The sequence below is a fragment of the Phalacrocorax aristotelis genome, chromosome W, assembly GCF_949628215.1.
Source record: "Phalacrocorax aristotelis chromosome W, bGulAri2.1, whole genome shotgun sequence".
Classification (NCBI taxonomy): domain Eukaryota; kingdom Metazoa; phylum Chordata; class Aves; order Suliformes; family Phalacrocoracidae; genus Phalacrocorax; species Phalacrocorax aristotelis.
This window is the reverse complement of record NC_134310.1, coordinates 3,370,821-3,393,528: the sequence shown is the minus strand read 5'-3', so window position 1 is coordinate 3,393,528 and position 22,708 is coordinate 3,370,821. Positions and strand designations below refer to the sequence as shown.

Genomic DNA, 22,708 nt, shown 5'->3' with positions numbered 1-22,708 from the left:
CCGAGCAACTGAAGGCAAACAAACTGATTACCGAGGATTTAAGTAAGCAATGTTTTCCCAGTTATAATTCAAAAAATTCCAGCAATAAGGTTTGTTAGCAAGGATACATTCAATGCCTGCAGAACAGCACCAGTGGTCAAGAGAAAAGCTGGAATAAATAACTTTTTGATTAAAAATATTTGAAGCGGTGAATAACTATTCGTACACCCTCATTTGCTTAGGAATGGGGAGCAGAAGAAGGGTCTCCTGGAGGGAAGGACTGCTCTTGCATTTCCATTTTATTGCAGTAGTTTCCAGGTTTTTGGGAGCATGACTTGTGCCCGGCTCCACTTCTCCCAGGGCTGTCCATGTGCCAGGCCACAGATGCACACTTGTATGATGAGATATTCTATTTTACTGCATATATTTTGTCTCTTTTCCCCAGTGAGACAAAGAAAATAAGCAAGATTTTTCAATGGCTAAACTGAAATTGGTTCAAAATACATCTCCAAGGAAGCTCTAACAAAAGGTACTTTCCTTTTTAATACATGAAATGGAAAGTACAGGATGGCTAGACCATCACCTACATTTTCCTCCTTATTTCCTTATAACTTCAGCTTGTCCAGCTAAAATACTGAGATTTTGGCTTTCCAGATCTTCCAGAACTTATATCCTGCAGCCTCTTTCTTATACCACACAGCAGCTCCCTGGAAAACCATCCCCTAAATCCTATATACAATTTTGTCTAATAAATATGGGGGAGACTAAAGCTTAAATAAGGAAGGATGGAGGAAAAAGCAATCTCTGTCCACCCGAATTTTGAATCACAGGAGGAGATTTGGGAGGCGATGCCGTTAGCAGAAGTGTTGTGTTCTGCAGGAAGGGCTAAATAAAGGAGATAAAAATGCAGAATGCTCCCCAAGTGGAGGAAGGGTTGCAAGAAGGGCAACTGCACCCACTTAAAAAAAATATACATATATATAAAAACAACCACGCCACCAAATGCGTCTTTTCTAGCCTTCACCTTCTGGTTTGAATTTCTCCCCTGACTTGGTAACGTCCCCCGTGCGTTAGGCAAATCCAAGGTTATCTCTTCCCCTTCGAAGGGCGGATGCCCCAGCAGCACACAAACACAGGCTCCCACGCAGATCAAACACTGCTCTCATGAAACACTGAAATGTCCACCCAGCAAAACACCCCAAGCATAGGGAGAAAATAAAAATGAATTTTTTAAAAAAGGCTATCACAGCCACCAGGTGCTGCTTCTTCCCCACCCCACCCCCATAGCAAATCCACTCTGTTGCGTGTCTCTTGGATTGACGCACAGCACAACATCCATATCCCAGCAGAAGATGTATTTACTCATTTAAACATCCCTCCCCAAGCTACAGGAGCATTTCTTTGTTCCTCCCAGGTCGTTACACGCAACCTCTGGGCACAGGCAGGCGCAGTTTCAATGCAGCCACGGCTCAGCTCTGGCTCTTCCCATCATCACCAGCAGCATCGTGTCATCCCAAGGACACCCCAGATATAAGATTTCCATCCCTCTACACATCCTCCACCTCAGCCTCAAGGGGTTTTGCTCCAAGACTGGGAAACCCAGTTCACATCCAAGGGATGCGTTTCCCTTCAGGAGCAACAAGCATTTATGGTGACGCTTCAGCCAATGCCACTTGCCTTGAAGCCACCGGCTCCCACCAGCACAGCTTAAGGACTACAGCCTGTTTCAACCAAAACTAGTGAAACCTACTCTTACCACCCAAAGTGTGGAAAAAAAAAACTAATTAGAAAAGCAGCCCAACAAATGAAAACACACCCCGAAGTTATAGTGGTTTAAGAGTGCATGAAGACAACCCCTAAGACACGGAGAGTGGCTCACTCGAGTTAGGGCAAAACCATAACTTGGATCCATCTCTACCTCATTGCATTGCAACTTTTTCTCTCCTCTAGGGAATGACTCCATACTTTGCTACGTAGATAGAAAAAACAAGGGGGAAAAATTAAAGAAACATTATGTTATCCCAGTTTGTTTTGCTGTGAAAGGGAAGCTTTTACAAACTGTGCTGCCAGTTCCCAGCTCATAATGTACAAGCCCCAAAATTTCTGCCCTTTCCAATGAAATATTCAGCCCCAAGACCCGAGCTCCTGCAAACCCCACAGTCCAGTAGCCGGATGGGGACACCTGAACTGGTGCAGCTACCTTCAGCCACCACCATGGGCAAAGAGGGTCACATGAAGCCCCAGATAACCCACAGCATCACTCACATTATGGGTTTGTCCCACGGGATCTCCAAAGCCATCAAAGGGGGAATTAGTGGTTATGCCCAGAGAGGTGGTCGATGCCCCATCCCTGGACACACTCAAGGTCAGGCAGGACGGGGCTCTGAGCAACCTGATCTAGTTGAAGATGTCCCTGCTCACTGCAGGGGGTTGGACTAGATGGCCTTGAAAGGTCCCTTCCAACCCAAACCATCTGTGATTCTATGTGCACTCACACATGCAGCAGTGATTTAGGACCCCGCTCAGCAGATGGGATCTACAAAAACCAGAGAGATCCTGAAGCAACCCATGTCTCTTCATAGCTGCTCTTTCTTCCAGCTGCCCCCCCCTTTCCTCTCCCCCTTGGGCTAGGAGGTCTTTTCCCCATCCCATACCGTGGAGAAATTGCAGTCTGCTACAAACTTTCAAAAAAAGAGTATTTTTAGGTGCTTTCTTAAGGGAAAAAAAAAATCCCTGTTTGGATCACCACGTCTGGCCGTTGTTTGCAGCCACCCAATCTGCAAAGCACATGTCAGTGTGTCAGTCCTGGGAAATGTCAAATTACACAGCGTGTTGGGGCTGCCCACACGCAGTGGGAAGTTAGGCAGTCACGGAGGACAAGGCGTGCCCCTCCTCACCACTACGGCCCCCAAACCCTTTCTTCAGCCTTCTCAAACCTTACACGCAGACCAGCAGAGACTTCTCTGCTTAATAGCTGGTGTGCAATGAGTCCAAATTTGTATTTTGGGAACCGTTTCCAAAGTCTTTAGCATCCCCGCCTTGACAATAGCTGCTTAATAGGACTTGTTTCAAGTTCCACAGCAATTAGCCTTTGAAATCCCATTGCCTTTCACAGCGTGGTGCGTCCACACCAGCTCCCTCCCAGCAGCTAATGGGAAAAACAGGCTCTTGCAAGCCAAACGCCTGTCAGCTCAACAGGCTGCAAGAGAAGAGATCACGCTCATCTACCTCCTCTTCAACAGCAACATTAAATTTCTAGAAATCACCCAACATTATGTTCTTCACAGGCATTTCTTGTTAAGCCATTGCTGGTGAGATGCCCACCAGCATCTTCAAGTGCATGCCATGTTCAAAATTTGGCCATAAGTGAAAGATTTGCTGGATGAAGGCTCTTCGTCCCGTAAAAGGTCTCGGCATAAATGCGACTGTTCAATGGATGAGTCAGAAGTGATCAACCTCAAGCAACGTTCAGGGCACAAACCACGATGCAGTAGGCTGCAATGTTTCTTTCCCCAGTCTAGAAAAATCTCTTGCTTATAGTCTTAGTAGGAGCTTTCTAACAAATGCCTAAAACTTGAGTTTTGAAGCTCTGTTCCCCCACATACATGGTGCTAAATGCTGCACGAGCTCTGGAGCTTTAAGCAAATGCCAGCGCAGGAGATGGTCTTAAAGGGCCTCCCCTTTGCAGGGGACCTGGCATCATTTGAAAGCCAAAGGCACAAGCACGTGACGGCACCACACAAAGGACCACAGCCCCTTGGTGTTGGCGGCATGGCCAGCCCTGGGAAGGTGCCCAGAAGAGATCCCATCAAGGCATGATCTATTTTTGATGCCCATAAATAAATGGCATAGAGGTCCTTTTTGGAGGGACCAGCAGGCAGTGCTCTTCCCTGTATGCCACGCGTAAATGATGACTCTGTTTCTGGATAATTACAGGCAACTAGTAATTTAAAGAGATGATGCTGCTGTTATCCGCAAGCCAAACATGACCCACAGAGCTGAATTCCCAGAGCTTAAGAAATGCAAAGTGAAAACTCCCAGAGCAACCTTAACCCTGCTTCACACTATGACTGCAAGGGTTTGAGGTATTTTAATGTTCTCCTTGGACAGTTAGAGGTACTTTCTGACTTACTGCCCCGAATGGAGCCAGTTTTTCAGACATACAACCACAGGCACCTCTTGCCTGTGCCATGATCCCACCACCCGACCTACTGAGAAGCAAAGTTCTCTTCGTCATCAGAAGCATCAAGCACGACCACGGGATTACACTGAATTCATGATCTGAACCTCAGTTATTCTCCACACATGTCAAAACTGCCTGGAAGAACAGGAAAAGTCTCCCCCACCCGGCTGGGTGAGGCTGGGGAGACAAGGGTCACTTCTTTTCTCCTGCTTACATCACGCAGAAGTTATGCTTTCCTAGGTGACATCAGCATACACCCAAGTATTCTTGCGCATTAAGCACAATTATAAGCCTTTACTCAAGCAAGAGGTATTTAACATGGCATTTTTGATAAAATTGGAGCAGTCCTTAAGTAGAAATCCCGAGGAAAAGGTTATTTTATATATCTAAATACACACACACATATATATTTATAAAATGAAGCCACAGCAGTAGGAATTAGAATTCAGAGTGAATTTTTCATCAGCTACCAGATCAGAAGAGCCTTAACTCATGCTTTTAGCTTTTCAGACCATCTCAGGAAGGCAAGCAGAGCTCAGGGACAACCACGGGGGACAGTGACCTCACTGAGGCAGCACCAAGAACCCAAAGCATATGGGAAACTGCAGAGTTATCCAAAGCTCAGCTGAATGGGGTTTCCATCACAGCCCAAGCTTCTCCACTTGGCCTAACTCCCTCTTCCCCTAAAGTCGCAAAGGTATCACCGATACCTATTTCCCCAGAAATTTCAGAATATGAGATGCAAGTTTCAAATCGCCATTATTATTGGAATATAATTTACAACAATGAAGCATAGCAAACTTGGGTATGGGATGTTTAAGGAATAGAAGAACTTCAAACCAATGACTTGGCGAATACAACAGTCACCAAGATTCAATTTTGATCACAAAAAAGTCACACCCTTGCCGCTTTTCCTCAATATCCCGGGAGACGAGCAGTGCATGGTGGTTTTCCAAATTTAAGGCCATGCCCACCCTCTTCACCTCCTCCGCCCTCAGCCAAGCGGACGGTCAAACACCAACCGGTCTTTGCCACCATTTCAGTTTTCCTCCTCCCTGCGGCACCTCTCACCCTGCCACTCCCCGATAAGCCGGCTCTCCCGGCAAGGACGGCAGCGAACCCTTATCAGAGCATTATTAAAGCTACAGCTAAAGCACAGCTTCCCTATTCCCAGCTACGGTGGAGATAAAACCCACTTTCAGTAAACAAACAGTACACTCAGAAATACTTTAGTAAGAGCAGAGACTCAAATGAGAGAGGAGCAGGTCCTACCAGAGCATCAGTGAGGTGGGTTCAACAGCAGAAATGCAAATATTTGCTTTCCCCTCCTCTCCCCTGTCCTCCCCATATTGTATTTGCTAAACAGGGTCACTTCCACATGCAAAGCTAAAGGATGTCCCCAGCATTAACTGCACCACGCTGGAAAGCCACGTGCCAAGCAACCTTGCAGAGCAAAACCAGCTCAGCCCAACACCCTGGGACCTGCCAGTCACCTCCTGTTGCTTTTCCTTGATGCTTTCAATCATTGCGCGCTGGAGGCAGCGCAGAAGCCCCCACGTTTCCACGCTCCCTCCATTGCTGGCATTTCCAGCCATGGGAATGTGGATCTGAGCTCCAGGATAATACGTTTCGGAGAAGCCACCTCAGCCGAAAGACAACGCTGCCCAAGTCTTTGCAAGGTCTGCAAAAATAGCACCGATGGCCACAGCGATGCACGAGCAGGCGACAGCATGGCTGTCATTAACGGGCACAGCACGGCCACAAACTGAACTCATTTCAGCTGCCCACACTGATGTCCCAGTGAGAAACCCCAAGGGACTGGTTTTCACAACAGCTCTTTTCATAGGAAAGCAGCTTAACCTGTTTAAAGGGTATTTTAGCCAGCTCTCAGAGGAGGTTTTCCCTCTGTTGGCTACTACCAAAGCACTGTCAAAAAGCTAGCCCCGGTTTTAAAAGAAACAATCAAACCTCAGCATACCCCACTACCTCTTTCCAGTGAGAAACACTGGCTGGGAAAGCTCACAAGCTGGGATTTCCCTGCTCCTCCGACACTTCTGAACTCCCTTCAGGGTTGGCACGCACAGGAGAAAGCCTACATCTTGTTTTGCACCAATGCTGGGGAAAACAAGTTGCAAATCTCTCCCCGTCACAAAATAAAAGGATAGTGGCTGCTCCAGGAGCTAAGCAGACTAATGCAGTTTAATTTTATTATCGTTCCTAATATGTGCTTTATTGCTACAGTAAATTTATCCCCAGTGTCATATGCTCATCTGCAGAAATCAAATGCAAAAAACATCCTCAGGAACTGTTTAAATCCCCCAAACTGGGAAGTTTTGTGATGTGCAAGAGAAGCGGAGAGGTCAGCAACTGCTAACCCCATCCAGGGAGCTCAGGGCTCTTATTTGGGAAGCTCACGGCATCTTCACGGGCGAAAGAAGCCCTCAGCAAGGCTCATGATGAGAAAAGTAAGGTAGACAGAGAACTGGCTCAACAACAGAGCTCAGAGGGTCATTACCAATGGGGCAGAGTCTGGATGGAGGCCTGTGACTAGTGGTGTTCCCCAGGGGTCTGTGCTGGGTCCAGCCCTGTCCAACATATTCATCAGTGACCTGGATGATGGGACAGATCGACCCCTCAGCAAGTTCGCTGACGATCCCGAGCGGGGAGGAGCAGCTCATGCACCAGAAGCTGTGCTGCCACCCAGCGAGCCCTGGCCAGGCTGGAGAGCTGGGCCCAGGGGAACCTCATGGGATTCAGCCAGAGCCAGTGCCAGGTCCTGCCCCTGGGGAGGAACAGCCCCCCGCACCAGCACAGCCTGGGGGGGACCTGCTGGAGAGCGGCTCTGCTGAGAGGCCCTGGGGGTGCTGGGGGGCAGCGAGGTGACCCTGAGCCAGCACCGGGCCCTTGGGGCCAAGGGGGCCAGCGGTGCCCTGGGGGGCATGGAAAGGAGCGTGGCCAGCAGGGCGAGGGAGGTTCTCCTGCCCCTCTGCTCTGCCCCAGTGAGGCCACACCTGCAGGGCTGCGGCCAGGTCTGGGCCCCCCAGTCCAAGAAGGGCAGGGAGCTGCTGGAGCAAGGCCAGCGCAGAGCTGCCAAGGGGATCAGGGGCTGGAGCATCTCCCTGGTGAGGAAAGGCTGAGAGACCTGGGCTTGTTCAGCCTGGAGAAGAGAAGCCTGAGGGGGGATCTCATCGATGCCTATAAATATCTGAAGGGCGGGTGTCAGGGCGACGGGGCCGGGCTCTTTTCAGCGGTGCCCAACACCAGGCCAAGGGGCCACGGGCACAAGCTGGAACACGGGAAGTTCCACCTGAACATGAGGAGAAACCCCTTTGCTGTGCGGGTGCCAGAGCAGGGGCACAGGCTGCCCAGAGAGGCTGTGGGGTCCCTTCCCTGGAGACATTCACCCCCCGCCTGGACGCGGCCCTGTGCCCCTGCTCTGGGGGTGCCTGCTCCAGCAGGGGGTGGGACGGGTTGAGCTCCAGAGGGCCCTTCCAACCCCGCCAGTCTGGGTTCTGTGCCTGGTGGGAAGGACACTGCTCATCACCACCAGCATCAGCAACATCTGGTAATTGAAGGGACGCATCAAGATTTCACATGTCACTCCACCCCCACAAATATTCAAGGCTGGCTTAGTGGCTAAAGGCCACTACCATATTTTTACTCCTGCCTTGGCTGCCCACGTTCAGTGCAATCAAGAAAATGTTTATGGGATGAAGGAGGCCCCATACACCCCCTCGCTACAGGTTTATTACCAGAGCACAAAATCTACACATGGTTCTCTAGTGGCTTCACCTTTAAGCTCTGCCGGGAAATTAAGGATGAAAAAAAGCCAAGTCTCCATTTTTAACTGGCCTGCTTCCATAAAACAGCTTAAACTTCCTTAATACAACCCAACAAAACCATCTAATGTGAATCCCTTAGATGGGTGCTATGAGTCCCAAGAAACTCCTCCAAGCCTGAATCACGGGCGCTGGACAACTGTGTTAATGCAGCAGCCAACTTTTAAAGCAGATATAAATTACATGGAAAACCTAAGAGACAAGGGTGAGAACTGTTTATGGGGTTAAAGCAGTTAAGGCAGGTGCAGCCAGGGCCTCTTCCATTTCTTAGGGTGTTTCAAAAGCTATTCAGCTTTTAAATTATGAGCCATGGATCAGATCTGCATTCATCTCCAGCACATCCAGCTGCCGGGCTGGCTCTTTCAGGCCTTGGCCACTGCATTTTGCTCTGTCCTGACTTGCTATATTACATACGTTTTGTGTGAGCAGGAGTAGTGCAGCCAAGTCCTTCCAAAAGGGCCTCTTCCCTCCCAGACAAATTAACCATATTGAAGCTTAGCCTGACTGCAGGACAGGTTTGTACAGATCCCAGATATATTTTAGCTCTTTCCAGCTCCTTCCCAGGCACGAGAGAGCAAGCAGGGAGGCATCAGCATCACCAGCGCCCACTGAACCACGAAGACCACCTTCCTGCCCAATCGGGTACCATCACTCCTGAGTCACCCAAAGATCACACGAGCTCTCAGCACCACACATGACTTCAGTCAGGCCTTCACCATCTGCTGTTAACGCTTCAGAAATTCCACTTGAGTACTTCACAGGGCACAACTGTAACCTGGAGATCAGAGCCCCCATGAACACCCCAGCAACCAATTCACCAAGCACAGAGGTATGTGCAAAGGAAATGGATTTATTTAGACAAGAGCCAGAGCCACGCATCTTCCAGGTATCACTGTAACAGCATTTTAAGCAGCGTTTACCAACAGAGATGCATCCAAAAAACTGCAGTCTACTGACTTTGAAGCTCAAAGCAGAAGAGCCAAGACTTTAACCTGGGGAAAGCATTAACCTGCTTGGTAAGGATTCTTGAAGCTTACCACGTAACTCTTAAAAGAACAAGATTCAAGGATCTACTTCAAAAACAAGGGCTTTGGGTATTTTTTTTCCCCTGTGGAAGACACAGCAATGACATCCATGGCCACAGGCAAAAACAGAACACTAAAAACCACCTACAGCTGAATGAGCGTTCAAAAGGTTGTTTTCAAAAATAGCAAGAAAAGGTTGAAAACTTGGACCCCCCCATCCAGAAGCCAGCAGCAGTTCCAGCACATCCCTAGGACTGAGTCTTTTTCCCCAAAAAACACTGCCCATGCAGCACAGCACATCTTCCCGCTGACGGGCTTGTGCATTGCTCCGTCACATTCAGCATTCACACCTGCACGGCAAATTTCAAGATACAGCTGGAGTTTAGCTCCAATGTGAAATTGAGAGAGAAGTTTTGTTGCTATACTCTGGAAGGGTTGTAAAGCTATTTTTAATAAGTGGTTATAAGAAGTTTTAAGATGACGAAGTTGGTTTTGCTCAGCTCACGTGGCTGCGAAGGTAAAGCCTTGCACAAAGAAACAGCCACAAGTTGCTTGACAGAACTTGCAGCACTGAAAATTGTGTAGCTACTACTTGAAGAACGCTTGCGTTTGTTGTCTTTGAATAAAAAGTTTACATAGTACAAATTTAAGCATCAGGTTTGGCTTTCTCACAGTTTTACAAGGTCATACTGCTACACCTCTGCAATTTCAGTTGCTGTTTTGGCCAGACGCCCCCAATGCTAGTGATAGAACGATAGGAAACTGCTTCAAGCTGCGTCAGGGGAGGTTTAGGTTGGAGATGAGGGGAAGTGTCTTCCCTGCCAGAGCGGTCAGGCCCTGGCACAGGCTGCCCAGAGAGGTGGGGGAGTCACCGTCCCTGGGGGGGTTCAAAGGACGTGTAGACGTGGCCCTTGGGGACGTGGTTTAGGAGGCCTGGGGGTGTTGGGTTGGGCTTGAGGCCTTTTCCACCCTTAATGATTCTGTGGTAATAACAAAAGAATAGGGATGAAGCACATTAAGGTTTGTGGTATGAAGAAAACACAGAGACCTGGCTTTATGGATTAATATTCTTCGATCCTTAAGTGCTTAAGATGGACTTCATCAGGTAGACCTTCCTGAGCTGGGACGCTCAAGGCAAACTCCCATTTCAGATTCCCCATCACCAGCCAACGCCGGTCACCAACAGCTGAACCAGAGCCACAACGCGCTGGACCACAGCTCCCCAGCACAACACCCAACACCCATCAGCCACCCACCGTGCCCAAGGGAGCATCCCAAAGGTGACAGGCATCCGCAGCCTGGGGACAGTCATCTCTGGATAACCCAGATTTGTTGAAAACCAGTTAGTGCCAGCATTTTCTTTTTCTTGAGGAAAAAAGAGAAAGAAAATATGTCCTGAACCTAAGAAAGGGTCAGCACAATAAAGTAAAATTTAAAACTTATAAATAACAATTAATTATTTCTACTCTGTGAATGTTTCTCCCTCCCCCACCATATAGCTCAACCTCTATTGTCTGAAAAGCATTTATCTGAAAGTGGGTCACGTCTCCTGGCATTACTAAATCTTCCCAAATTTCCCCTGATTAGTCAAACGCGATATCCTCTCTGACATCTGAGTGATTGAGGTAGTGTGTAATGCCATTTTTCCCCTGAATGAGCCACATCAAAGAGGGTTATAAGCCGAGAGATGTTACGCCGGATAAAATAGTCGCCAACAGATTGTCCCCCAAAATATTACCAAGGAAAATTGAATTGTTTTGTTGGAAGGTGTTTCCCTTAGAAACATTCAGCCTTTAGTACTGAATGCTGAGAGACAAGAAACTGCCGTCAGAGTTGCTAAAAGGATGAAACCTCACTAATTTACAAACAGCGTGGCCCGAGAATTACACACACGTCCGCACGCTATGGTCCTGGGGATTTTCTATCAGCCACAACATCCAATGTGCTCTTCACACAGGGGCACCAAAAACCATTGCACTAGAAATGAGCGGCAGCCTAAATTTGGGTACTACCTCGCAAATGCTCCGATATTAAAGCAGAGTCATCTGAGACTAAAAAGAAAATGGAGAAAAAGCAGTAAACCTGCTACTCAAAAAAAAATTACAATTTAAAATTAGGATATAACAGCAAGTAATCACTCGGACACAATTTATAGCCAAAGGGTTTAAAAATATCATCCTTCGGAGCAGAAGGATGCCAGGACCCCTGGGAAGATGCTCAGCCAGGACGAGCGCTGCCCTGGGGACTAGAGCTGAGCTCCGTCCTCGCAGGAAAAGAATTGGAGTTCCTCGGTACTTATCAGGTCAGTGATTAGATGAGATCCGGGCAAAGTTTAGCGAGTAAAGCAGGGTTTGCATTCTGCTGATTTACTTCACGTGACCTTCCAGTGCCGAAACTTTGTACCAGAGCAAAGACTGCCAGGAGACAGCACCTTTTTCAGTCAAAAAATAAGAAATATGTAAAAATAATATTAAAAGAGTACAATCTTGGAGCCTACAGACTTTTTGGCATTGCCAAAGAGAATATTCTACTCCTGAGAATAGACCTTTTTTTAAAAAAAAATATGGATCTCTGCACAAAAAATGTCTTGGACAAAAAGAAGGGCTCAAGGGAGGCTGCGTGGGGGGGAGATCAGCAGTTTTTCTGCTCAATGCTGGACTTTGGGATGCAAACGCTGGTGCAGCAGTGCTTGGGGAGGAGAAGGCGGCTCACAGCTCGCTCTTTGGGAGCTTCAAGAAATTGCACAGCCTCAAACAGCCTCAGGCATCCCATCTTCTCCAGCATGGAGTGCCCGGTACTGAAAGGCAAATCCAAGCAAGTTTTACTCCTAAAGATGATTAAGCCCCACCTTGATGGGCAAGCAAATGGCTACTTCAGGTTTCTCAAAGCTGGGGAGCACCGCTCGTCTCCATCTGGCATCACAGGGATGGTCCCCACACTCCCACACCGGGGAGGGATTCCCCTAAAATAAGCGGGTGCGAGCACAGCCATCACTCCCCGAAACACCAGCAGGGAGGGCGAAGCGTGAAAGGATGAAGATTAGCTCCGACAGCCTCGACTTGGAGTTTGTTTTGGCACAGCAAGAGCGCACGAGGCTTCAAAGCCACTCCCGGTGAGCAGGCGAGGGGCCGGGCGGCAGAAATCACCCCCAGGGCAGCAGCAGCACTGCGAGGCTGAAATCCACCGCCGCTCCTGCCACCAGCTGCACCAAAGCGCCAGCCCTTTAACCTTGAGCATCAATATTTTCTAGAATTCAGTTTTGTGTTTTTAAGACACCCAGGTTTTTCTTTTCCTCCTTTTTTTTTTTTTAAGGAAGTCTTTTATTTAACAGCTCTGCCTCTGTCCTCCATGCAGGGCAGATGAAGCATAAGCATTCATCTCACCACTCTGCGCAGAGAAGAACAAGTTATCACCTTGCCAGGGCAGGATCCAAACAAAAACAAAGGCTTTAGAAAGGAAAACAAAAAAGAAAACAAGCAGAAGGAAAACAGAGCAAGAGATTTCAAAACTGGTACTTCTAGGGTCTACAGAAGCAAGCCATGATCTTCCTTATCTCTCTGGCCAGGGTCTTTATAATGCCCAGGGCCACAAAACACATGCTGCAGGAGATCCAAGGGCAGGTCCAGCTCAAAAGCAGAGTCCTTCACCCAAGGATCTCAGTCCCCTGCAAGCCATCCAGCCACAAACGACATGTCCCCAGCTGCACTTCAGCTGCCATGGCCAGACGGGAGAAGAAAAGCAAATTGCATCTTTGCAAAGCCGGAATCTGGGGGAGAAAACCCCAATATTTGGAGCAAGGAAGTCCCTGCAGACAGCCACGAGGGCAGCTCTCCACCAGCCCGCGGGTGAGATGTTCACACCCCACGCAGACATGGCTTCCAGAGCAGCTTTTTAGCTGTGTTAAAGGTTTTGCTTCAGCCAAAACATGCCCTGTTGGTACCATTAACTACAGGATGGTAGCGCAGGTGTTCACAGTCTATCCCAGCAGAGAAGCTATTTCTTACCAGGCCAGGTGGGCCAGGCAAGCAAGGGGACAGCACAGTGACATGAGACATCGACCAAGCACTCAGTCTTTCATTTCCTTCGTTATTTTATTTCTTACTACTGAATGTGGTGGTGAAAGCAGACATCAGCTAGGCAAGAAAGAGGCACTCCACGACCATGGGAAAGGCTGGTGAGAGTTGCACCAGTATTGACACGTCTGGCTCCTGCCGAGGTCTGCGTGGGTCTGGAGCAGGACCCTCTCCAGCACCTCCACCTTGTCTCTAGAACAGGACACGTGGTCCTACCAGGAGATGCGGGACCGATCCAAGACCACAGTTGTCCAGTACTGTCACGTGAAAGCCACCTCCAGCTCTCCATCCCCGCTCCACCAGGAGATTAAGCGTCCTTGACCGAGACCCCCGCCATCCCAAAAGCGCTTGGTGGGTACCGCTCCTCTACCTCGGCTGGACATCACACCCGCTGCGCAAAACCAGCAATGCCCACAGCACCCGTGTTATCAGAGCTCAAAGTAATTAAGAAGCATAAATCCATGAGGGAGTTACTCAGCTTAATTAGATTGAAAATTATAGCTTCCATCATCTTGGTATCTTTGCAGCCACTCACTGCCTTGAGATATGCTTACGCCAACTTTCTGCTCACTTGGGGTGTAGCACCGAGGACCAGCTTCGTGTCAGGCGCAGGGATCACACTTCAATTTTTTTCTTTTTAAACAGTTTTCAACACTCATTTGCTAAAACACATGCCAGCTGCCTGCTCATGTCCTGCCTGCTCAGGGGTTTGGTAGCTGGAGGTTTGCCTGAGCCACCTAAAATCATCCCTGTGGGGCTTTCAGAAGAAACCAGACATTCCCCTCACTGTCCCCTGTGATTTTTAAAACCCATCTTTAAATATATTAAGGGTCTTTTTTTCTTTGAAGAGTGGTGACTCGCCAGGACACATCCCCGAGATGTAACATGTCATTTTGATAAGTAGTGCTGTGATTCATCCACAGCACATCCTGCCTCCAACGGCCCTGTAAATGGTGGGTAGCACATCCTACCGGCACCTCAGCGGGACTATCGTAAGGAAGCTTGGGCGATGACTCCCGGGAAGGATGAAGGTATGGATTAGCTGGGTTTAAGCACTGGCTCCGCACCTCAGTGGAGCCACTGAAGGAAACGTGTCTCTTCGTGGAGCCCGACAGCCCCGCGGGGCTGCCTGTGGCTTGGCAAGATGGAAAACAGTCACAAGCTGAAACGCTTGGTCAACCTCAAGCATGGAGAAGACGTGTCCTCAGGGAAGAGCTAAGCCAGAGGCACGTGGGAAACAGGGATTTGCTGGCAGAAGGACGAATGAGAGCCAACAGGAACATCCAACAGGCAGGATGGACAGGTGGACACAGCACACGTCTATTGAGGAGCCAAGCTATGTTAGCACCAAACACTTGGAGCACACCAACACCCAGACAACACAAAACCACCCCACTGGTACCACCACCAGTGCTTATATGGTGAGCATGGACTGAAGGAGAAGGCAATGGCCGTGCATTAAGGAGGAGATGACGACGGTATCGTACAACCTGCCCTGCACCACAGAGCTGGGGAGGGCAGCAAGATGCGTTACATCATACAGTTGGTGATCTGTAATTGCCAGAGCAGGGACTGAATGTCCAAACAGCACCACCAGCTTCATACAGACAAGCACAGAGAACTAAAAGCCACTACTAAAAAAAAAGAACTGCTTGTGGAGAAGAAAATAAGTAATTTAAAAAAAAAAATCAGCTGGGATTTGGTTAAAAGTGGTGAAGGATGGTGGCACAGCAGGTCAGGAACACACGCTGTTGGAGGAGCTGCACCACCATCCCACCACCCTGCAGGTTTGGGGCCATACCCTGCAACTGAGGGCTTATATTCCTTATAGTAAGAGTTTATAGACCAATGTTGCTTATAGTTCTTGTAGTTCTACAGTCCAGCCTTTGACACATCTAATCTATTCCCATGACTCACAGGTTTCAGTCAGCTGGAGAAGACTTTGGACATGGACAAAGCAAGGACAAAGGAAGAGCACAGCTGGGAAAAAGGTCATATTTCCAGGCTGCAGGCTCTCCCCTGTAGGAATGTTCCTCTCCAAACCCTCTGGATACTGCAGGAAAGGTAAAGAGCAGAAATACCAAATTCTTAATAGCCCCATTAATAAAACTGATGAGTTTACCATGTCCCGGGCATCATGTTAAAGAGCGTTGAAACAAGGAAGGCCACATGGAATCAATCACCCATTGGCCCCTGGTCCTTCCGAGCCCTGCTACCACCTCTGGACGTGTCTCTGCGCCCTTCTGAAGGAAAGCTAAGCTAAGCTAAAGCCAACCAAGCTAAGCCAAAACCCAACCTAGCCAGATGTGTCCTACAGTGGGCCAGAGACGTATGAGGGCAGTTGCTTTACACGACCAGCTTGAGACACAAAAAGCTTACAGGGGATTTTTTCTGTTCTGCTAAATAGCAAATTCTTCTCTAAAATGTTTCGCAAACATTTCAGGTGTCTGCCAAAGCTTGAGGTTTTGCTGCAATAAAAGCATTTTCCTGACCTGAATTGTAGTTCACGCCGATATTCCTGTGACCACTGTGAAATGCCTCTGTTTGCAGAACAGGTCAAAGAACAGACAATAACACCAAAAAAACCCAGCTCAGGGTTTCCCCCACACTAGCTGCTATTTATTATACCGATTAACTCAGAAGTTCCAAAGTCCGCCTTCACGCTAAAGTTGAGCTACTCCTGTGGTTTACTTCCCAGACAACTATCACAATATGGGTACGCTATTTTTGTGGCCAGAGCTACAAACTAATTGGCATGCAAAGTGAAAGTCCAGCGTGCCTAGAACTGCATTGCGCTACAGCAAACTGAGATCAGCTTCAAACATATACATATAAAAAAAATACAGATACAAACATACATAGCCTTCTTTCTTGGTCGTCAGAAGAGACACATGCATTCGCGTTCAGGGTCATTTTCTACCCCTGGTTACTGGCAGCAGAGAAAAACAACACAGCAAAAATCCTCCCTTGTAAATACATTCCTCAACAGCAGCCAGGCTGCCTGTGACAAATACCCTTGGTTAAACTCCATCCTCAGGGCAGAAAAGGGTAGGACCGACTCATCCCATCGCACCCCACAGCATCAGAACAAGCCACCTGCTGCCTTGGGCTCCAGACCTGTTGCTGTCCCCAGGTTTCCATCCTTCACCCTGGATTTAACCCAACAAATTGCTGCAATTTGCGCTTGGCTGCACTGGGATTTCCCTCCCCACCCCGCCCCCAATTTCACACCCTTAAAACAATTTCTCCTCTAATACTCTTAAAAATAATTTTTAAAAAAAGGTGAGTTGACTAATCCCAACCAGCAAGAAGGCATAAAGCAGGAATCAAGCCCTGCTGGAGTCATACTCCAGCAGAACATGGGGCAAACTCCAGCCATCTCCTGCCCACCAAGGGAGGGAAATGTCCACAAAGCCACCAGCACCCATCTCTCACCTTCCTTGCACCCACTCAAGGCCATGTAGCCAGTGGACTGAATGGTATTTAAAAGCAGAGCCGAAATTGGGTGTTTATCCCCTCTGTGCTGTGCCAGGGAAGCCGAGGAGGTCCCCAAGCTGCTGTGGAGGTGGCCATGCCCTTGGCATGGTCCCCAGCTGCAGAGAGGCAGCCAGAGCAATCATTTTACATTTCAATGATTTTTCTCTCTGCAACTGCAGCTAATAACAAGGCAGGATCAGGAGGAGACCGCGGATGCCAACGGATCCGGCTCCTTCGGCAAGACAGCCCCATCTTCAAATAAAAATCCCAGCATGGCCTCCAAGCTCTCCCTGCCCTTGACATGTCCCTCCCACAGACATGTTCTCATAATCTAAAATTAAGAAGAAAAAAAAAATATCCCAAAACCTTCAAGTATAACCTGCTTTTCCTAATAGCAGCTGCAAATGGCAGAGGCAGGAGTTCAGGAGCACTGCAGCACAGGTCCCATGGATGTCCTGGGACTGAATCCCAAACTTCCCTTGCTCCACACACTTAATCCCAAAAATTTTTTCTACACAATACACAGGTTTTCTCTGCTCCTTCCCAGCCGCTCCTCAACCCCGGACCAACACCCAGGCACCCGCTAAGGATAAATCCTCCCAGAGCTTTGAAGGATAAATCATTTTCAGAAAGGTTTTTATGCCAGCAGGTTTATGCCAATTCATTGACTCAATCAGTGTGTGCTCACACTGGCTATATTCGCTTTTCTAAAGTTTCTCCCCAGGCTCAGAAACCACCAATTCATTCCAGCTACTTTATTTAATACAGCAACTTTAAGTTAAAACCAGAGAGTTTTCTATATCCAACACTAGCCATTGAGAGGATTTTTTAATGCATTAAGTTCTATCATCTGTTAAAAAATACTCGGCAAATAACAGGCACTTTGCACAACAGGAAAAAAAATTAAAAATTAATAAATATCCTGGTTTCTTACTCATCCAGAGCTTGCAAACCTTCTGAAGAGAGAATCTTGAGCTACACAACACCCCAGGAGCAGAAAGGCACAGCTTACACCCTCGCCTAGCAGGAGCACTGCCTCGCACAAGGTTCAGAGGCTATGCTTGAATTAACAATTAACATATTTTAAGAAGTCCCTTTAAGAGAGCAGAACACCCAGAAGCAAAAGCAATTATATTTGTTTTAATAATACGAAGAGCTTCACCTCACAACCACAAAGGCTAGACATGCAAACAAGTCTAATCTCTAGTTTAATACTACAAATCAAACCGTCGGAGATGGCATCTCCCAGGGGTGATGTCCTCCCTCCACCCTGCCCAGCACCCAGCTCAGAGGAGCAGAGCATCCCCGTTATCTCGTTACAGAGTAATGCCGGCATCTGCACAAGCTTACGGGGATGGGGCTGCAGGTACCTTGGCTGAAGCTTAGCTACATCAGCAACAGGTTTCTTTGGAGGGCTCTGGCTGGAGAGGAAGGGAAGAGCATTACATGCAGGGAGCTGCCTTTGCCTCCTGCTTCACCTAAAAAGCATTCGAGCAACTCCCCTGCCCAGCTGTAACCAGTCTGGCTGGGCAGCACTGCAGCTGGGCACGTCCCACCAAGGCCACACACTCCAGCAGGAATCCCAGGGTCACAGCAGGAGCAGGACCAGCCCCAGGCAGCCTTAGAAAGCCGTTTGAACAGGGTAACTGGGCGATACACAGGTTAGGCAAACCTCCATCAGTTCCCCATCCGGAACAGGCTTTTTTTCTTTTTTTTTTTTTTTTTTTTTTTTACACGCAGGAGTCCTCGATGCCCCTGCCTCCCCTCCTCCTCTCGCACACACTGGGGCCAGGGGCTCCGGGACCAGGTCTTCACCTTTTACCTCTTCTGCTAGGACCCAAGCCACACTAAACTCATGTTTGTTTCTTCAACAAAATAAAATCCACAGCCAGATAATCCTGAAGTCCCCAGGTACTGCATCACAAGAGAGAAGGGTATTATAAGTCTCCCCAAAACTATTTACCCAAGTGGAGTGCTACATGCTTGAAGGTTGATGTAGTTTTGGAACCACTCACATGCTCATAATTAGGCACAGCTGTTAATTATCTTGTTTGATGAGGGCTATTAAACACCAGTCATCCCTGCTCTCAAAGTGGCACAGGGGACCCATCACACAGAAAGGACCTCCACCATCAACTTAGAGCTGCTGGTGTTTCCAGGATGGGTTCCTCTCCAGTTTAAGCGCTCCTCAGGACAGCACCGAATCTAACACAGCAAATTCATCAGCATGGTTTAACAAGCATGAACTTAAGCTCCGAGAAAATACTACGTGTCCCATAAGGTTCCAGGAGATCTTCTGCAAGCATCAAGTGGAAGTTAAGGGCTCTCTTCACAACACATAGCAGCTCCCTGAGAGCCCAGCAAGAAGGAGAGGTGGGAGGACCTAAGAAGTCCCACTCTGCTGCTCTGAAGCTGCTCCCCAGCAGTTTCCCTCATCCTGGCTCAACCAGGAGGAGGAAGGACTCCAAGGAGGGTACCGCGGTGGCTGCGCTAATGCAACACCACACATCGGATCGATAGGCTTTTAGCAAGACAGCTGTATTGATTCCGGTGAGCTGGATCGTCCGCCTTCCCTCAAAAAGCCTCATCCTCCACCCTGCCGACAAGGTTATCCAGGAGGCTACACCTCTGTGCTTGGAAAGACATCTCCTGACCCATAACACCCCACTAAAGCTCTCCCATGCTTTTACCCCTTGTTTCCTCCGATTGCTCCCACATTACTCCGTTAACGCACCTTCTGGTAGCCACGCACAGAGGGGTGCATCAACGCCCGACTGCTGGGGGCAGGGCGCCCCTCGCAGCAGGTTATCTTCTCCCCACCACGCTCTCGGAGGCCTCTACCGTGTATGAGCTGTAAGTGCCCAGCGCAGCATCAGGCCACGGGGCCGGACGCCCGCATCCGCACAGAGGTGATACGCAGGAGAGCACCGGGACCCTCCTTAACGCTTTCCAAGAGCAAGCTAGAGGGAAAAAAACACATCTGCTTCATCTCAGGGACCTCCATCAGGAACTCAAACCCTCAGGCTCAGCATCTTAAGGCTTTGTTGTGTTTTTTAAAGCCTTTTTTGCTCTTTTTCTTATATACTCAAAGTCACAGGAAACATTTTCCTGCTGCTTCAAAGCCCAGAGCTGGCAAAGAGGCCCCACGCAGGAGATGACCCAGCAGGACAGTCCTAAGTTTCACTGCAACGCCAGGGCTCAGCCCCACAGATAGCTCGAGGCACCATCAGTGGCCCCACCACACCACCCTTCTCCCTAAAATGTTCCCACAAGACAAACGGACACAAACAGAAGGGCCAGTGCTGAAGCACCAGCTCTCAAATTAAAAAATCGTTGTTATTAAAAATAAATTAAAAGTTAATGGCATGCACAGATTGTCACCAAATCCCCATCACTTCCCAAATGCCTTGTCGAAAAGATACAGCAACGGGATCACAAGCAATGCCCCAGCAGGCATCTTTTATCCATTCAACAGATCAACACGAGTATAAACCTCATCAAGTTCACATAAAAACACGGCACAGGTTAATTACCTGATCATCAGGTTAAGAATCAATTACCCTGGTTGTTATAACCAGCCCATAGATACGGATAACACAGCGCTTGCGGCCAGCCTCCCTCCTCCCCGGGGACGCTTGCCATCGCATCCGCGCCCGATGAGATGCTCCGGCTGGCATGTCGGAGCAGTTCAGCCACGGCTTTCCTGGTGCTCCCCTTCAGCTTTTCCAAAGGAAAAAACGGGTTTTCAAACCTGAGACTTTGCTTTTGAAGAGCGCCTGAGAAGGACGGAGGTCAGCCCGCTCACGGAGAACCCTGCTCAATCCGGCGGGGTTCTTTAATTCAGAGGTTCAAAGGAGGAGCCGTCAGATTCGCACTTCATCCCGCATCCGTTTGATATCAACGGCGGAAAAAATAAGCGGCAACTCCCAATATTACATAAAAGCCATCCTGAAAATGAGTTGAGGAAGCAGAAATCTGCAGCAAAGTTAAGGCTGGGAGACTGGCATGGAGACAAAAAGTGGTTCCTTGAGAGGGCTGGGGCCAATCTGGCAGCATCTCCCTGCTGACCATGGTCACAGGAAGAATTTAAAACACTAAAATTCTCATTATTACAGTAGACAACGCTGACGCTTTACAGTCTTTCAGCAAAAACCAGTCTGAAGCCAAGCACTTTTCTCGATGAGCCCCTGCCTACCGTTATTGATGGTTTTTACTAAGCATATTCCCTGGATCCTGGCTGCCCGCAGCGCTCCCGGCTAGCCTCGGGAAGACGCGAAGCGCAGGGAGAGGGCTCTCCCCCGAATCCGTTATCGCTTCGTACCAGGCGGATCGGCGAGACAGTCAGCAAAGATCTCTCCGGCCACAAACCTCTCGCTGGGAAGGGGGCAGAAACCCTCAAACCACACCGGGTGCATCCTCAGCCCGCGTTGGCTGAGGAGCGGGGATACCCCGAACCCTGCCCGAGTATCCCACAGCCACCAAATAATTAAAAAAAAAAAGAAAAAAAAGAAAAAGGTGATATTTTGTCAGCATCCCAGTTTCTCTTAAAAATCAGCACCTGAGCTTTCCCTTGTGACAACGGCTACTTTTTAAGAGCAAATCTGGGTTTCTCTCTGGGAAGCGATGGCGAGGGCGGCCGGCTGCCAGCCCGCTGGCACACCGAGCGCCGGCCCGGCGGCGCACAGCACCCGCCGAGGCCATCAGCCATGTTACCTTCCCCACCTGCCCCGAAGAAGCGGGTGCGTTCGGTCGAACCCCACCAAGGGGTTATATTGGGTAGTCGGAGAAAGAAAAGGCGACTGGAAATTGGGCACCTTCAGAGCGTTTCAGGGAGTTACAGCAGTTGTGAGGACTCTGGAAGGTGCTTTAGGAGTATGAGGGTGGGGAAAAATTATTCCACGAGGGTTTTGGGAAGCTGAGGGGGGTTTTAGCTGCGTGTTCGCCCACTCGGGTGACGGACCCCCGCGAAGGACGAGGCCAACGCTGCCCCAACCCCGACCCACGGGTGAAGCTCACCTTCTCCCGTGGCAGAAAGCCAGCCACGTCGCTCACCCGACCGGGTGAAATCCCGAGAGGGGCCGCTCGCCCCCGGGGAATTGGGGGGGGGGGGGGTACCCCGACCCGGCTCCCCGTACCCACGGGGGAGGCGATGCGCGGGTGGGGGGTCCCCGCCGCTCCCCGGGCGCCGTTCCGAGGGGGTGCGGGGAAAGTTGCGGGACCCTTCCACGACTACGAAACACACGCACCCCACTCCCCCCCCCACGCCCCGCTCACCTTGGTGTAGAGCTCCGCGGCGGACATGGCCGGGGCGGGCGGCGCTAGGCGCGGGGCATGGGGCCGGCAGGCAGCGAGCGGCGCCGCCGGACGGACGGACGGACAGACCGACCGACCTTTACACCCGCCGCCACCGGCCGGGGCGCAGGGAAGGGAAGGGAGCGGCGCGGCGGGGGAGGGGGGGGGGAGGAGGAGGAGGAGGAGGCAGCGCCGCTCCGCCTCCGCCGCGCCCCGCTCAGGTATGGGGCGGCCCGGCTCGGCTGGGTTCGGCCCGGCTCGGCTGGGTTCGGCCCGGCCCGGCTGGGTTCGGTTCGCCTCGGTTCGGCTGGGTTCGGTTCGCCTCGGTTCGGCTGGGTTCGGTTCGGCTGGGTTCGGCCCGGCTCGGCTGAGTTCGGCCCGGCTCGGCTGGATTCGGTTCGCCTCGGCTCGGCTGGGTTCGGCCCGGCTCGGCTGAGTTCGGCCCGGCTGGATTCGGTTCGCCTCGGCTCGGCCGGGTTCGGCCCGGCTCGGCTGGGTTCGGTTCGCCTCGGTTCGGCCCGCCTCGGCTGGGTTCGAGGGGAGCATCGCTTTCGCCTTTCGCCTCACTGCCTGCATCGGTGTCTTTTTTTTTAACAAAAAAAGCCCTTTTTAACACACCTTTTCCCTCCCCGGCCGCTTCCCGGGTCCCGCGGAGCCGCCCGGCTCCTGCCGCCATCCCGGGCGGGGGGTCCGCCTCGTTTCCTCCGCCCGAGGCGCTGAAACACGCAGTATTTGTTGGCGAGTTGGGTGTTTTTTCCCCCTTTTATTCTTCCATTCTTCTCCCTTTCCCACAGAAGAAGCGTAATTAAGCCCCAAGCGGGTGCCCCCCGGCGCTTTCAG

General features: G+C 50.0%; 1 protein-coding gene across 1 annotated transcript in view; it reads right to left on the bottom strand.

Moving 5' to 3' along the window:
• Positions 1-22,019, bottom strand: part of MYO5B (myosin VB) — a 157,602-nt gene extending 135,583 nt beyond the window's left edge. The window contains exon 1 of the mRNA XM_075077514.1: positions 21,851-22,019. Within this exon, the coding sequence (XP_074933615.1) occupies positions 21,851-21,877 (27 nt within the window). The 5' untranslated portion in view covers positions 21,878-22,019. The remainder of the gene's footprint in view (positions 1-21,850) is intronic.
• Positions 22,020-22,708: the final 689 nt, after the last annotated feature.